Genomic DNA, 15,201 nt, shown 5'->3' on the forward strand with positions numbered 1-15,201 from the left:
CCTCTGTAGTTAACAGATGGTTCAATTTATACATTTTATTTACACAATTGCAAATAGCTGATAATACTGCTATCTCTTCAACAATCAGAATTTAATAAATATGTTTTAAAAACAGGTGGATTTTTAGAAGGAAGAGCTATCATTAAGATTTTCTTTGTAGTTTACAGCCTCATTTTTGTAAAGCATCAGAAAAAATAGATTTATATGTATGCATATGAGACCTTTAACACTCATTCAGCCCTTATCTATTAATCATCAACAACTTTAGTTGAGTAAATGAATTAAATTTTATGGTCACCATTTAAAAAATATATCCTCCAATTATGCTTATGTAATACCTATTTTACTATACACTGAATTTGCACCTGCCACCATGTTCACTATTTGTGCCCATATCCCCACAGAAAAACCTGCAAGATGGCATCTGTCTTCCGGAGTGAAGAGATGTGTCTGTCCCAACTTTTTCTCCAGGTGGAGTCTGCCTATTGCTGTGTTGCAGAACTCGGAGAGCTGGGACTGGTTCAGTTCAGAGATGTGAGTAGCATCAGATGCCACTGGGGGAGAAATGGGTGCTGTTTGTGCTTTCGAAGGATTAATCCTGAACGTGAGAGTTTTGCACTGTAGTGCTTGCTGCAGATGCATGCAGAACTGAGAGCTAAATCAGTGCAATGTTCCATAAAGCACTGGTTTTTCTGCCTTTGGGAAATACTCTCCACATTTGCCACTGAAATCTGGCACATGGCTCCGGGGAACTGTCACTGCTGCGGTGGAATGGTAGGAACAGTCCTGAGAAATGGATAGAAACATAGACAGATCTATATATCTATCCATCTATCATCGTATACATCATGATTGTGTCTATTTTTCTCCTCCCCCGAGGGGCTAATCCTTCATCTTTACAGGCCCATGCTGAAAAGAACCTGGGTACTAGCCAATGTTAGCCATATGTCAAGTGGGTCCATTGACATTCTACCTGTTTTTCCTCCATCTTTTCATGCACGCAGGCACTGCAGCTGAAGGAACCCCATTTGGCTTGCTGTATTCTGGCATCCCTTCCATACATAACCCTTTTGCTTGAGGAAATGGTGCCTCTTTACCTTGCAAATAGCCATCTTGGGTTTGACAAGCTCACATTTGTCTTGGTCATGGCTGGGTGGTGGGAAACAAATGTCTCCAGGATTTTACCCCAAGTGTACAAAATCTATGTATAAGCAGGCAGATTTAGATTCATCTGTGTCGCTTTTCATTTTTGTTGCATCTAAATCTCTTAGTTGAATGCAAACGTGAACAGCTTCCAAAGAAAGTTTGTGAATGAAGTACGAAGATGTGAGTCCTTGGAAAGGGTACTTCGTAAGTAGATTTAAAATAAAAAATAAAAATAAGAGAGTAAAACTGCAAAATGATTTTGCACTCTGAAAGCATCCTGAACCAAATTTCAGGGATGTTGTAGTAAAAGTTGTTAACTTTTCTTTGAGGGAGGTTCAGCTTTAGCAGTTAAAATATCACCAGAAGCTGACTGTAAACTGGAACAGAGGCACCGTTAGGGAGAGGACTGTCGTTCAGCAGTGCAGACAGCTCCAGGCTCAGTCCCTGGGACCCCCAATTTGGAAGGGAAGTTGTCCTCCAGGAGACCCACCCCCCAGAGATGCAGAACCTAAATCCCCGTTCTGCCTAGAGAAATAGCTTTTCCTCTTCCCTGGCCAGTGATGGTTAGGTACTTTCTTGGAAAGCTTAATTACTGGCAGCAAAAACTGTAAACTAAAAATGGCTGCACCCATTTTTGCCTTTGGTCCTGCCCACTCCTGGAATGAGGCCCTCTAGAGGTTACCCAGAATTTGATTTGGCCTTGGTGTTTCAATCTCATCCCTTTTGCCTTTGCTTTCCTTCCTTTACCTTTGTTTCCACCCACCAATGGAAGTGGAGTTTAGCCTGTAGCTTGGCACCCCAATCCAAACCAACCCCAAATCATATACCCGTTTATACTTCTACATATGTATGTATATGGGCACGCAAACAAAGCACATGCATTAACACAGAGCTATATTTATGTAGGAAAACTAGCAGGCCCTGGTAGCCCCAGTTCCACTATCCCCTCCCCCCCGCCACACACACACTTTTAAGCCCAGCTTAGAGACCCTTACTCAGCCATCTCAATTATCTTAAGCAGTGCTTTGATTCTCTGGCCAATTCAGGCAGCTTATCCCTACAAGTAGCTGTGGTGTCAGACACCTTTCAGAATTCTTTTGGGTATTCTTTGTTAAATATTAGCTTGATGGCTCACGAGCCAAAAGCAGTTAAAGGTTTCCACCTGCTGCCTTTCAACTAGTGGGCTGTACAAGAAGCGAGCCAGAGAGCTCCGTCTCTTCCTTCAGCATGGCCCACAGTCCAGTCTATATTCCTGCGAAAGCGCCACGCTTCTCCCTGGTTTGTTCGCAGGCTTTCTGGAGAGTGAAATGGGGGATGACATCCTGCTTCTTAAGCCTGGGAAGTATCCAGAGACTCCGCTACCTCGAGAGATGATTGACTTAGAGGTGAGCAATTCAGGGAATTGCTGAGTACAAACAGCAAGAGAGGCTGTTGTCTTCGTCTCAAATGTGTGCCTTCCAGGAGGATTTACTTGCAACATTGACTGCTGACCGCTTTTATATCTCAGAGGGAAAGAACCTTAAGTCCACGGGTTGTATCTGGCCCTGTGGACTTCCCCAGGTGACTACGCTCCCTTTACCTTATTATTTAGTAGTTTCCCAGTTTTTGTGCATTCCCCCTCCTGCATTATATAAGGTTGAAATGCCTCTACTAGGTTAAGGTACTAGGAATAGGAGCTTTAAAAATATGCTGCTATTTTTTATATTTTGCTCCAGCCCATTTTACCAAAGAAACTCATAACTGTTGTTAGCTGTTTCACTTAAAACAAGCTAAAGATGATTTGTTACATTTTCTGTTACTTATTTTAGAATCAGCGCATCATTTTTGTCTTTCGTGAATCATTCATTCTCAGAGACAGTGCTGAGATTTTAATATTCCCTACAAGATTGATTAACATGCTGAGAGACACATTTATTTTGAAATGTTTGCTGCCTAATAATCCATCTTTGTAGTAATCTGTTTTGTCAGCTGCGGGGTGCACGAAGGAATAATTGGACATGCCTTTGTTTTGCTCTGGCTACAAACAGGCTGTTTTGGAGAAACTGGAAAGTGAGCTGCAAGAGGCCAACCAGAACTTGCAGGCATTGAGGCAAAACTTCCTAGAACTCACTGAACTAAAGCACCTCCTCAAGAAAACTCAGGACTTCTTTGAGGTGATGTGATCTTTGAATATTCCATCAGTCTCTTGGAATGTAGTTCAGGTTCAGCTCAGGGTCAGACTGATTAGAACCACAGCATAATTTCCTTGGACAATTTCCAGACTTGAGGCACAGAGGCCTGCCTCTTTTACTTGTGTATAGTCTGTAATTCCTATCTATCGTCCCTGGGATCTCCATGCTGCTAGTTATGATGGTATCTGTTCCCTCCTGTTGCTGGCCGACAACCACATCCAGTTGGCCCTTCCCATCTGTACTCACGGAATCTGCACTCAGGCTATCAGTGTACTGGGTCAGGGGCATGTTAAGCATTCCCCTTCCTGCCAGCAAAAACTGCTCCTACTGCAGTTAGCATTAGGGGAAATATCTCCCATTGGCACCAGTGGGAACAAAGACTCTTTGTTGAGAACCAACTTTGGTCAATTGAAGACCAGACTGGGGAAAGTCTTTTGGGAGAGGGTACTGGAAGGCAAGGGAGTTCAGGAGGGGTGGATGGCACTCAAAAGGGAGGTCTTGGAGGTGCAAGTCTTGATGATACCGCTAGTTAGTAAGGTGGGGAGGCGAAGGAAAGCACCGCCATGGATGTGAAAGGAGGTGCTAAGAAGGATTAGACATAAGAGGAGCCCCCATTGGAAATGGGCACTGGAGCAAGTAGACAAAAGGGTATACTGGGAGGAGGAGGCCCATTGCAGAAGGATTCTTCGCAAGGCTGGGACTGAGCTGAGACTTGCAAAGAATATCAGGAGCAATAAAATGGCTTCCATCAACATGTAAATAGCAAGAGGAAAGGGAGACAGGCGGTGAGATCACTTAATAAGGAAGAACTGATGTGAGGGAACAGGCACAGATGCTAAATGACTATTTCACCTCTGTGTTCTCTCCAAAGCAGGATGGGGGAGATCTACATGCAACCGGATGAGGCCAGGGATTTAGGAGCACAGATTAAAGTCACCCCCTCCCCAAGAAGTCAAGGAGCTCCTCAGGGGCACTGGATGTTACAAAGGCACTAGACCCTGATGGTTTACACCCAAGAGTACTTTGGAAATTGGTGGGGGTCCTCTCGCGCCCGCTGGTCTCCATTTTTGAGGCATTGTGGAGAATAGGTGAGGTTCCAGAGGGCTAGAGTGTGGCATCAGTGGTCCCAATTTTCAAAAAGGGTAGTACAGGGGACATGGAGAATTACAGACCAGTTAGTCTTACATCCATTGTAGGAAAGACAATGGGAAGCCTTATAATAGTGAGAGATCTAGTAACCCTAGATAGGGACGGGAGGTTGGTGGTCATGCAACATGGCTTCCGCAAAAACAGGTCCTGCTAGACGAACCTTGTGGAATTCTATGACAGGCTTTTGAGGTGGCTAGATGGAGGGGGCACAGTGCGTGCAGTTTACCTGGATTTATTCCTTTCTTTTAGACAGAAACTAATTTGCCTGATGATTTCTTCAATGAAGACACCTCAGGATTGTTAGAGCTGAGAAGTAGTCCTGCAGCAGTAGCTGCAAAACTGGGGTTAGTGATATTCCTGCTGGTTTATTTTTAAGAAGGGCACATACTGTGTTGGGGTCATCTCCAAGCACCTCATTGAAATGAATGAATGGCAACTCAATGGCTTAGGAGAGTTTGAGGAGACTTTCCTTTCTCCTTCTCTTCCTTCCAGGGTGTACATCTGAACCACAGACTCAGACTAGTTCTATAGCCTAGTCCTTTCTCTGGGGGGCTCTGGGAGATGTACAGAAGCTTCAAGTTCTCTAACAGAGAATTTGTGGCACCCACACCAAACTATATTTTCCAGAATTCTTTGGTGGAAGTCCATAACAGTTAAACTGATTTAAAGTCACTGTAAAAAGTTTATCATGCAGCTTACTGAATCATCAATCTGCCAAGAAAGGGAAGATAAAGCAAAACTCACCCACACACATACACATGCACTTCTTCCAACACAACCACATTTTTGCACAGAAGAACAGGAAATTCTGTGCTCTAAAAAATTAAAAAATAAAATGAGTACAGTTTAATTAATGTTTTCTGCTTCGGTAGCTCAGGTTTTCAAAGACCTGGAAGGCAACTGGTATAAAATTAATATACATTTGTAGTGCAGTCAAGTCAGTACGTTGTTTGGGAATTAGGATATGGAAGCAGGGGCAACACATGCTTTCCTTTTAGTTTTTAGATTTTAGATAAATTGAACAAGCTGCTTCTACTAAATGGTGAGCCTCTTGCAGGGTCATCTCATGAAGTATATGATTAGTGAGACACAGTTTTACAGGGCTGATAACTGTCTTTTCAGTCCTTCGAAGGGGATTAAATGTAGTGATAACTGTCAACTTGGGCGGCTTTAAAAGGGAATTAAAGCCAATGTCAATGGCTACCAGCCATGATGGCTGCACCTGACCTCTGGTAGCAGAAGCAGTGTTCCTTTGAATACCAGTGGCTAGAGAACATGAGCAAGAGGGTGCTAATACTTGTGTCCTGCTTAAGGACTTCCCACAGGCAGCTGGTGCCTGGCCACTGTGGGAAAAAGGCCAGGCTAAATGAACTTTGAGTCTGATGCAGCATGAACCACCTGCTTGCATAGCTATACATTGAGTCAGCATGTCCAGTCACCTTTGCTAAGCTGGAAAAGCACCGTCCTACAGCTGGATGGGTGACTCCATGCATGCTGTGCTCTTCTTGGTGTTCTTATGGAAGGGGTGGGTAGAATGATAATTTTGCTTCTTGAACTAGGGATAACATTTAACCAGAAGACTCATAATGTTTCCATTTTGGTTTTGTTCAGATTCATAGCAGGCGTGATCAAAAGGGAACGGTTGGTACCATTTGAGCGTTTGCTGTGGAGAGCCTGCCGCGGAAACATCTATCTGAGGTTCAGTGAAATGGATGCAGTTCTGGAAGATCCTATCACTGTAGGTGCAGAGGGTTTTTGTTCATTTAGTCACTTCTATTTCGGTATACCATTTTGTGTTTCATACAATGTGATATTAAATGGCTAGCATAGGATTTGCTGGGCTGTAGAAGTATTTTAACGTTCTTCTGTCATTGTATTTCTTTCCTCCAGAAAGAAGAGATGAAAAAGAATGTGTTCATTATATTCTATCAAGGGGAGCAGCTCAGACAGAAAATCAAAAAGATTTGTGATGGGTAAAAAAGAGCTTTTGAGAAAACAGCATTTTGACTCTAATGGATGAAGTGTTGTATCGATTGTGACCCACAGTAATGGGGATGGAAGTCAGTGTCTGATTTGGAGTGAAATTCAGATCCTATTTATATGCATGTGGGATCAAACCCGGGCCAGCCTGCTCCACGCCCTGTGGCACGCCCACCCCATTCCTGCCTGTCATTTGTGTGCAGAACTCCGGGCCTTGTATTTGTGGTATGCAGGTGGGGGAGCTGGATCTATGCACACTGGTCTGTAGATACACAGGCCTATATGCAGCCATGGGATTAGGTGCAAACCGAGGGCCCAAGCCTTGGCAGAAAAGATAATTCTGCACCTCCCTGCACCTCCCAGCTGAGAGGTCTTACATTTTTTTCTGTCTACACATGCACTGGATTGCACCCTGAGGTGTAATTAAGGTAGTCAGTTTTAGCCCCCACTGAAATCTGTAAGAGTTAAGCCAGGTGTGGCTAATGCTTCATACTGATATTAGTGGGACCCACATGCGGCTTTGTCTGGATCCAGCGCTGCAAATGCAAAGTGCAACTGTCAGGTGGGGGAAACAAATCTCAGTGATGGACAGTTTGGCACAATCCAAGCTGCCCACCCAGTTTAGGATTTTAACTTCTGCATACGGATTGGCAAACACTTCTTGGCCTTGGCTTTGGCTTTGGCTTTGGCTTTGGCTTTGGCTTTGGCTTTGGCTTTGTTTGCAGCATTGCAGTCGCTTCCAGTAATTCAAGTCCTCTTTAATCATTTCCTTTCTTGATGATATTCAGAAATGAGTGTCCAGTTCATCAGAGCAAAACAGCCCTATGATAACACACCTGAGGGAAGTGCCCCCATGCTCAGGGGAATCTGGCACTGCCGAAAACAGCATCCATGCCAGCTCTGTCTTGCCATCCAGGACCTTCTATCCACTGGTCAATAGTCCAGTCTAAACCATTGTACCAAGAGCCAGGTGCATTGCAAAAGTCAAGCGCTCTCAGTCATGCACATAGGAAGGAGCTCCACTCTTTCCCTCAGTCATTAGCCAATTTGACCCAGGCAGGGGATCTTCCTGACTGGCAGTTATGGCAGTTTTTCAGATCCGAGCATGAAGAAATCCACCTGCTGTGCAACATCCCACCTTGTAGGTATGGGCTGGATATGAACAGCTTAGAATCATGGAGATGCTGGCACAGGGCAACTGCAAACAGCAAATACCTTGCAGAAATTAGAAATGTGGAACAGCCTTGCCACTCCAAAGCAGGCTCGTCAGTTTATTATGATGCTCCTCTGCCTCTTATTTTTATGAGAACTTGTCCTTAATGCCACACTGCCAGTGGTACATTCATAGGCAGAGTCCTTCAAAAGAAAAGGCAAAATAAAATTCCAGGCATTTTGCCCATCCTCTTCATAGGCACTTGTGAGCACTTGCTTGTTTATATGAATGCTGCAACTGTTTGATCAATGTGAAGGCTCCTCAGTGAATTCTCCTGGAGGTTTCCTAGATGCATGTGTCATTAGAGTAAAAGTGACATTCTGCATGCAAAGGGACCAACTGGAGATCAAATCCACATTAGCGTGATAATGTGTGTGTGTGGGGGGGGGGGGAAGGAATGGGGGTCAAAGGCTCTGGGCAGCAGTAAAAAGGAATAATCTTTCAGGCATGATTAAATATGAGCTAATAACTCCAACACATATGAAGCAGAGATCATAATGAAAGGGAGCTAAGAGTCTTGAGTTGCCCTCCCTCTTCCAGGTAATTTTTAGAATATTTTGATGGAGATACCATTTCAGAGTTAGAACTGGAGAGAAAAATATTTTGGATTATAGTCACAATTGCTTAGAAGTGATTCTATGGACTCTCAAAATGACTTGAGGAAAGACACAGTTGTTGAACAAGTTCATGTTGGCAGTGTAAACAGGTCTTGCGGAAGAAAGAGTAGTCTTCTGTGGTGAGCACAGGGAGAAGGGGAAGAGTACAGAGGGGCTGCAGCACAAAAGTTTCAACGTTCATCTCCTTGTAGGATGAGGAAGGAGTCCTGTCTTAAACTCTGGAAAGTTGGTGCCAGTCACTGGACAGCACTGGGCTAGGATGAAAAAATGCCCGGACTTCATATATAGTGAATGGAATGGAATGGAATGGTTGGAAGGAGCCTAGAAGGCCACTGGGTCCAACCCCTGTTCAATGCAGGGCTCAAGTCTCCCACCCAGATACTAACAAGGCCTGATTCCTGCTTAGCTTCTGAGATTATGCAGGATCAGGCCCTGCAAGCAATATCCTCGTGTAGCTGTTTCTTCCTGAAATTGAAGGCGCGAAGGACTTTTGTGGATTGTTACCTTCCCCTTGGGTTCTTGGTCATGCATATGCAAGGACGGTCTCATGATCCGGTTTTGGTCTGGCAAATGATCACTGCTCCATGCCTCACTGGGCAAAACACGCAGGGTTTCCAGATGGCTCCAGCCTTCTCATGATTAAACATTTCCGGCTATGACATTGTTTTCATTGCTGGACTCTGATTTGAAAAAAAATAAGTAATTTAGGACACAGCTAGAACATAGTGGAAACTTTCCACTGAAAATTTATAGAGTCCTGGGTCAATTTCCCTATCCCCCTACCTAAATCAACAAACTGGGTTACACCCAGAAGATGGCAACTGAGGTAGTGAGAGATCTGGACCCCAAGTTCTCTGAGGAACTGTTGGAAAAGCTGGCTTGATTTAGCTTGGATAAGAGGAGCACGGCTGGTGTCACAGTGGGGCATGGTTGGCCCCTCCCGAGGGCCCATGTGATGGGGGTCCAGCTGAGGAGATCCTCTTGGAGTTGCTTGTCCTCTTCATTGTTGCTACCTGTCGGTTCACCTGCCTCTCGCTCTGGCCCACCCAATGGTGGTGATGAGAAGGTACACCAGCCGATGCCCCAGCCTGCTTGTTCATGGGTTGTCAGTCAAGCAAGCAAGCATGCATATGATGAAGAAAAGGATGAGGAGCGGGGAAGTGGAAATCAGCAACCGTGAAGCTCACCAAACATCTTTGAAAACTTTCTTGAAACTTATTCTAGCTTAAGTCTCTATGGGATTGTGAGCTTTGTTGTTTTTTACATGAAAATCCTCGCATATTTTCCAAATGTGCACATGAATTGTTCATGGCATTGAAATGTATGCATTCATCTCTGATGTATGCATTCCTCTTGTGCACATTTTAAAGAATATGCATTTTTCATGTTCATTTTTCAAAAGGATAGATGCTGTCAAACACATTTTCCTTAGCCTGTGAATCACACTGCAGTCTTGAAAACATACAGACTTTGTCTGCAGATTGCATCTGAATCTGTGCTTGGTCTGCAAGGTGTGAACAGAGTAAATCCTGCTCAAAAATAAACTGAAATGAATTCTCATGCATCCCTAATGAAGAACACGAGCAGCTGGTGACGGTAACAGAAGGTAGACTCACAGAGGGAGGAGGCTGTTGAGGGGTGTCTTGCCCAAGGGCCCACAAAAACTAGAGCAAGCATTGAAGGAGAGGCTGAAAGGGGAGTCTTAAAGCATCTGGTGGGCTGTCATGCAGGCAATGGAGCACACTTGTTTTCTGTTGGGCAGAATTAGGACGTCAGAGAGGCAGATTTCAGCTGGATGCAGGTGAAACTTCCACACTGTAAGACAATGGAACCAGCTGCCTTGGGAAGGGATAGGCTCTTCTTCGCCGAGCGTATTCAAGAGGAAGATGGATGCCCATCTGTCAGGGATGTAGCTCATCCTGTATTGCAAATCATGCATTAAGCAGGGAGTTGGACAAGTTGGCCCCAAGACCCCTCCCAATGTTGGGATTCTATGATTAATCCATAACCTGGGGTTTTTATGTGCTGCGTTTCTCCATTCTTTTTGCCAGTAGCCACTGATGCAGAGCAGACCTGGGGAAATACTTTGTAATAATGCTAGGTTATTACAAGAGGAGCTGACAGTTCAGAGATAGCATGAAAAATTGAGATTGAAAAAGTCACCATTTCTTCCTTATAATGTATTATTCTCTCCCACTGCCCCATGCCTTTACCTGCTTTCCCCAACCTGGTGCCCTGACATGCATCTTCCATCCTCTCCAGACAGTTTGGCTGATGATGTTCCTTAATGTTAAAGGACTGATCTCTCTTCCACAAGGATCTTGGGTTTTCAGGGAGGAAAAGCCCAAAGTAGATCCTGTGAGCTTAACATCTGCCCACCCCTACCCTACATGTTGGCTTTTTAGGGTGGACTTGTCATACCATATAACTATTCCCTTGTGCCACATTCTCACAAATCCATTGTTCCCTTGTCACTGTCGCCTTGAAAAATGTTTTCACTCTTAGCTGTGCAGAATATCCATAAAAGCCAGTTCCAGCGGTAACCTTGGACAGCTTGGCTGCAGAACTTCAGCCCCATGAGCCAAATACAACCTTTTGGGGTCCCAGACTGGCCCTTGGGGTTCCTCATATGGCCATGCCCTCTTTTCCCACACACAGATCATTTGGTGGTTTTCTGGCTTGTGTGTGTGTGTTTAATTCTAAACTTTTAAATGCACCTCTTCAATCTTAGTTACTGGTTTTTAGTTGAAATAGCCTGGAATTGTTTGCATTTTGTCTTCACCCCTTTGCCTTCAAAGAGGGACCCAAGGAGAGTGGGTGACATCCTCCATGAGCCCCTCCCTTGACAAGGCTGCCTTCCTTAGCCTCTCTTGGAGTGGACAGGATATCCTTTGTCTGCTCTGTTTATTCCTGTCTGGCCTGCTTGTAGCTCCTGTGCTGCTTCTTCTGAGTGGCCCAATTCGGTTGAATGGAAATGGGGCTGTTGTCGGGAGTGGGGGAAGGAGAATGGGCGAGCTCCTCTTCTTCTTTTGCATCATTGCTGCCACCTGCTTGCTAGACAGGCCGAGAACTAGAGAGCAAGTCGGCATGGGAGTTGTAGCTTTTCCTCCTCTGCACCTCCATTGCCTGGTTCAGTGCAAGAGGCAGGCAGACAAGCTGGCCTCAAAGTCAAGAGGAGGAGTGACTCAGAGGGGCCCTTGCTAGTAGGCGCCTGCTGAAGTGTGGTCCCTTGGCAGCCGCTCAGCCACCTCTAGCTTTGACGCATGCCTGATGGGAGCATGTTGTTTTAGTGTGCAGCGCATGTCATGGCCTTGCTTTGATTTGTCGTGATTCCTCACCAGGTTCCGTGCCACAATGTACCCATGTCCAGAGTCAGTTGCAGAGCGCCGGGAAATAGCTGCTGGTGTGAACACAAGAATTGAGGATCTTAACACGGTAAACAGCTCTTCTGCTGGTGTCAGCATGCAGCATCCCCACACACATGCTGGAGCCTGAGCAGCCTCGCAGGGCCTGCTGGGAAGCTGCTTTGCACCAAGTCCATCTAGACCAGCACTGTCAACACTGACTGGCAGCCACTCTCCAGGGTTTCAGACAGGATTCCTCCCTAAACTTACCTGAAGATGCCAGGGGATGGACCTGGGAAATTCACTGTGCCACAACCCTTCCTCAAGCCTCAGCCTTTCGCTTTTAAAACATGGGGCTAGGCAACACAACTGCTGGGAATTCCCCAAACAATTGGCAGGCAAGGGGAGGGACCATGGCTCTCTAGGGAACCCCAGATGGGGCATGTTGGGGCTTTCAGAGGACTGGATTTAGCTCCTGTGCACTGTTGACCTAAGTATGTGTCCATTTCCTGCTTGCAGGTGATCACCCAAACAGAGACCCATCGCCAGGGGCTGTTGAAAGATGCGTCTGCGAACCTGTGGAGCTGGGGGATCAAGGTGAAGAAAATGAAGGCTATCTACCACATCCTGAACTCTTGCAACATCGACGTCACGCAGCAGTGTGTCATCGCTGAGATCTGGTTCCCTGTGTTAGACACAGGCAGGATAAAAAGAGCTCTGAATAAAGGAATGGTAAGATGCTCCACCTAGAGTTCTCAAGTTAATTTCCAGAGGCTCCTCATCAGCTTGCTTTGGACAAAGGGCTCGGTGGTAGAGGCCCTGCTTTGTGTGCGAAAGGTCCCAGGCACAGCCCTGGCATCTCCAAGCAGGGCTGGGAAACACCCTTAGCAGAAATTCAGGAGCATTGTTACTAGGAATAGGCAAGGAATCTACTTGCAGGGATCCAAATCCAGTGGATGAACCCGCCTGAGCCTCCCAGATCCTCCCAGATAGTGCTGGCTGGTTTACCTAGCACCTCTTTCCTCTCAGTCTAGCACAAGTGGAGACAGTACATGGTCCTTCACTTTTAAGAAAGGCCACCATTTCTATGCACTTTCCTTTGAGAGGGAGGGAAATTTGTGCAAAATGTGGCTGTACAAGTCGTTTTCCACAATTTTCATAAAAAGAGTTGCCAATTGCATAAATTGTTGCTGTATTTTATACAGATTTCCCTGCCTCTAAAATAAATCCACAAATCCACCTTCTTGGAAAGTGGACACACTCTCCTCCCCAACACGGTCTGCTTTTGGCCCTTGAACTGGTATAGTGCATGGAAGTCTGCTGAACACATGGGCAGAATTCCTCAGTGTCACCCACTTCTTGTTGCTGCCAGCCATCGCAGACCAGCCTTCTCCAACCTGTTGTCTTCCAGGTGTGCTGGTCTGCAGCCCCCATCATCCTCAGTCAACCATGCCAATGTGCATCATGGTGGGCAATGATGAGTCTGCAGACCAGGACAATAGAGGGCAGGCAACTACAAAAGGTTCGTATTAATGGTATTGAGTTGGAGGGGAAATTGGCTGGTATAATGGCATTTCCTGCCTTTCCAATGCTTTCCAAATCCAAATGTATCCATTTTCACTGCTTTCTTGCCCTTGAGACCTTTTCTAAGCATGCCTTCCCTGGAAACCGGCCAATTCTGATGCAACTTTTTTTTTGAGGGTGGGGTACCTGTTGCATCTGATTGCAGCAAAATCTATGGGGCTGTTGTGGGAGAGTTCCACGATCAAGTTCAACTCGCACCCTGATGCCACTCAAAAGTTCCCTGCAAAAGCCAAGAAGGATCTCGCATTCCGATGAACAAATATGGAGGCTGTAAATGGTAGAAGAGTGCAAAAGTGCCCATGATCCCTCCCTTGGGTGGTGACTCTTTTCAGCCTCTGGCCCCAAGAGGTGTTCCTGCACGGACAACATGACATCCAACAGCAGTGCTGACCCCCAGTTTTTGTGTCCCTTGAGTAAGACCATCTCTTCAGGGGCCCCCTTCCTCAGCGAGTCTGGCTTCTCACTGCCACTGCCACCAGCTGCTCTTGGTCCTGCTCTTTTTCATCCACTTCATTGACCCACCTGGTTGGAAGAGAGCCAGAGAGCAAGGAGAGCATGGCATCTACTGCGACTCCTTTTCACCTGTGATGTTGCCTGAGCTGAAGTGAGAGGCAGGTGACGCAGCAGGAGGCAGTGGGGGAGACGAGGAGCGGCTCTTATCAGAGGGCCTCTCCTGGGGTCTCAGCTTTTGACAGGTGCCCAACGCACCTGTCCAACAGGGAGAAGCCCAAAGGATGCAGTTGATTTTCATGTGTCAGCAAAGACCCTCTGCAGATGTGGTGTCCATATGTGCCCGAGGCAGGACACATGCATCCCGTGTGTGGGACAGAGCAAGCTCCTTCTTTCTCTCCCTTTTCCGCTATGTGTTGCCTCTAAGCTCTTCTGGGCCAGGCCGTTATCACATATGGATAATCTTCTCTGGCAGAAAGTCTTTATGACACGGGGTGGGTGGGAAATGAATACAGCTGCTGTCAGTTTGGCAATAGCTAATTTTGGAAAAACTATAAAAGGAGTGTGTGACCCTTGGAAAGGATATTCAAGACATGTGGAGGACCAAGCAAATATTCTGTAGACTGCTGGCAGAAGGTGTTTTGAGTTTTCTTTGCGTGGGTGTGTTTTGCTGGTGCTATTTACTAATGCCTGAACTTTGCCCTGGGAGTTGCTGCAAAACTTTCTATCGCAATTGACCTGTCTTACACACTCTCATTGTTAACATGTTAACAGCTCAAGACCTAGGCCGCCTTCACGTGCTTCTCACATGTGAACAATGTTCATAGGGCTGTGGAGCTGCAACCTTCCCAGCCGTGGGCATTGGCCGTACTGGCTGGGAAGTATGGGAATGGTAGCCCACACCTCAGAAGGGGTCCAAGCTGGGGGAACTTGTCTTGGAGGGTGAGACTGGAAGAAGTGCGAAGGGGCTCCAGGGGCACAGCCTTTGCTGGTGAGTTTGGGAGGTCCACTTTGCTTCAGACATAGAATCCCCTTTCAGTCTTGAAAAGTGTGAGTTGGGATTCTACTGTAAATAAATGAAACACATGGTATCTTGGACTGGTTTTGCTTTACTCTGTAATCCCCTCTCTAAACCCACACTGCAAATTAACCAGTTTAATGGCCATGGGTTCTCTTGCAAACATCTCTGGGAATTGTAGTTTAGGGAGAACACTCAGGATGTCTTTCAGAAAAGTCTTTTTGGCCACCTCCAAAAGTCTACAATTCCCAAGATTCTTTGCTAGATGCCATGTCACAATGAAGCCAGTTTTAAAGCCAGTGGTGGTATGGATATGACGGTACTCATCATCATTCTGATTGTAGGAACGCAGCGGCTCTGCAATCAACCCAATCCTGACCACTATTCAGACCAAGATGTCTCCTCCTACCTTCAACAGAACCAATAAGTTCACCTCAGGTTTTCAGAACATAGTTGATGCCTATGGAGTGGGTAATTACAGAGAGATAAATCCAGGTAAAAGTGTTCTGCTTTATTTCGGGGGTACCAA

The 15,201-nt window shown here is 45.9% G+C and overlaps 1 protein-coding gene across 2 annotated transcripts in view; it reads left to right on the forward strand.

The window, feature by feature from the left end:
- The first annotated feature begins 417 nt into the window (after nucleotides 1-417).
- Nucleotides 418-15,201, forward strand: part of ATP6V0A4 (ATPase H+ transporting V0 subunit a4) — a 35,666-nt gene continuing 20,882 nt past the window's right edge. For both annotated transcript variants that reach the window (XM_044441128.1, XM_044441129.1), the window contains exons 1-10: nucleotides 418-534; nucleotides 1,272-1,350; nucleotides 2,437-2,531; nucleotides 3,174-3,299; nucleotides 4,716-4,810; nucleotides 6,078-6,204; nucleotides 6,357-6,439; nucleotides 11,618-11,711; nucleotides 12,140-12,352; nucleotides 15,017-15,167. In XM_044441128.1, the coding sequence (XP_044297063.1) occupies nucleotides 418-534; nucleotides 1,272-1,350; nucleotides 2,437-2,531; nucleotides 3,174-3,299; nucleotides 4,716-4,810; nucleotides 6,078-6,204; nucleotides 6,357-6,439; nucleotides 11,618-11,711; nucleotides 12,140-12,352; nucleotides 15,017-15,167 (1,180 nt within the window). The remainder of the gene's footprint in view (nucleotides 535-1,271; nucleotides 1,351-2,436; nucleotides 2,532-3,173; nucleotides 3,300-4,715; nucleotides 4,811-6,077; nucleotides 6,205-6,356; nucleotides 6,440-11,617; nucleotides 11,712-12,139; nucleotides 12,353-15,016; nucleotides 15,168-15,201) is intronic.

This window comes from Varanus komodoensis, unplaced genomic scaffold (genome assembly GCF_004798865.1).
Source record: "Varanus komodoensis strain SLA01 unplaced genomic scaffold, ASM479886v1 scaffold39, whole genome shotgun sequence".
Classification (NCBI taxonomy): Eukaryota; Metazoa; Chordata; class Lepidosauria; order Squamata; family Varanidae; genus Varanus; species Varanus komodoensis.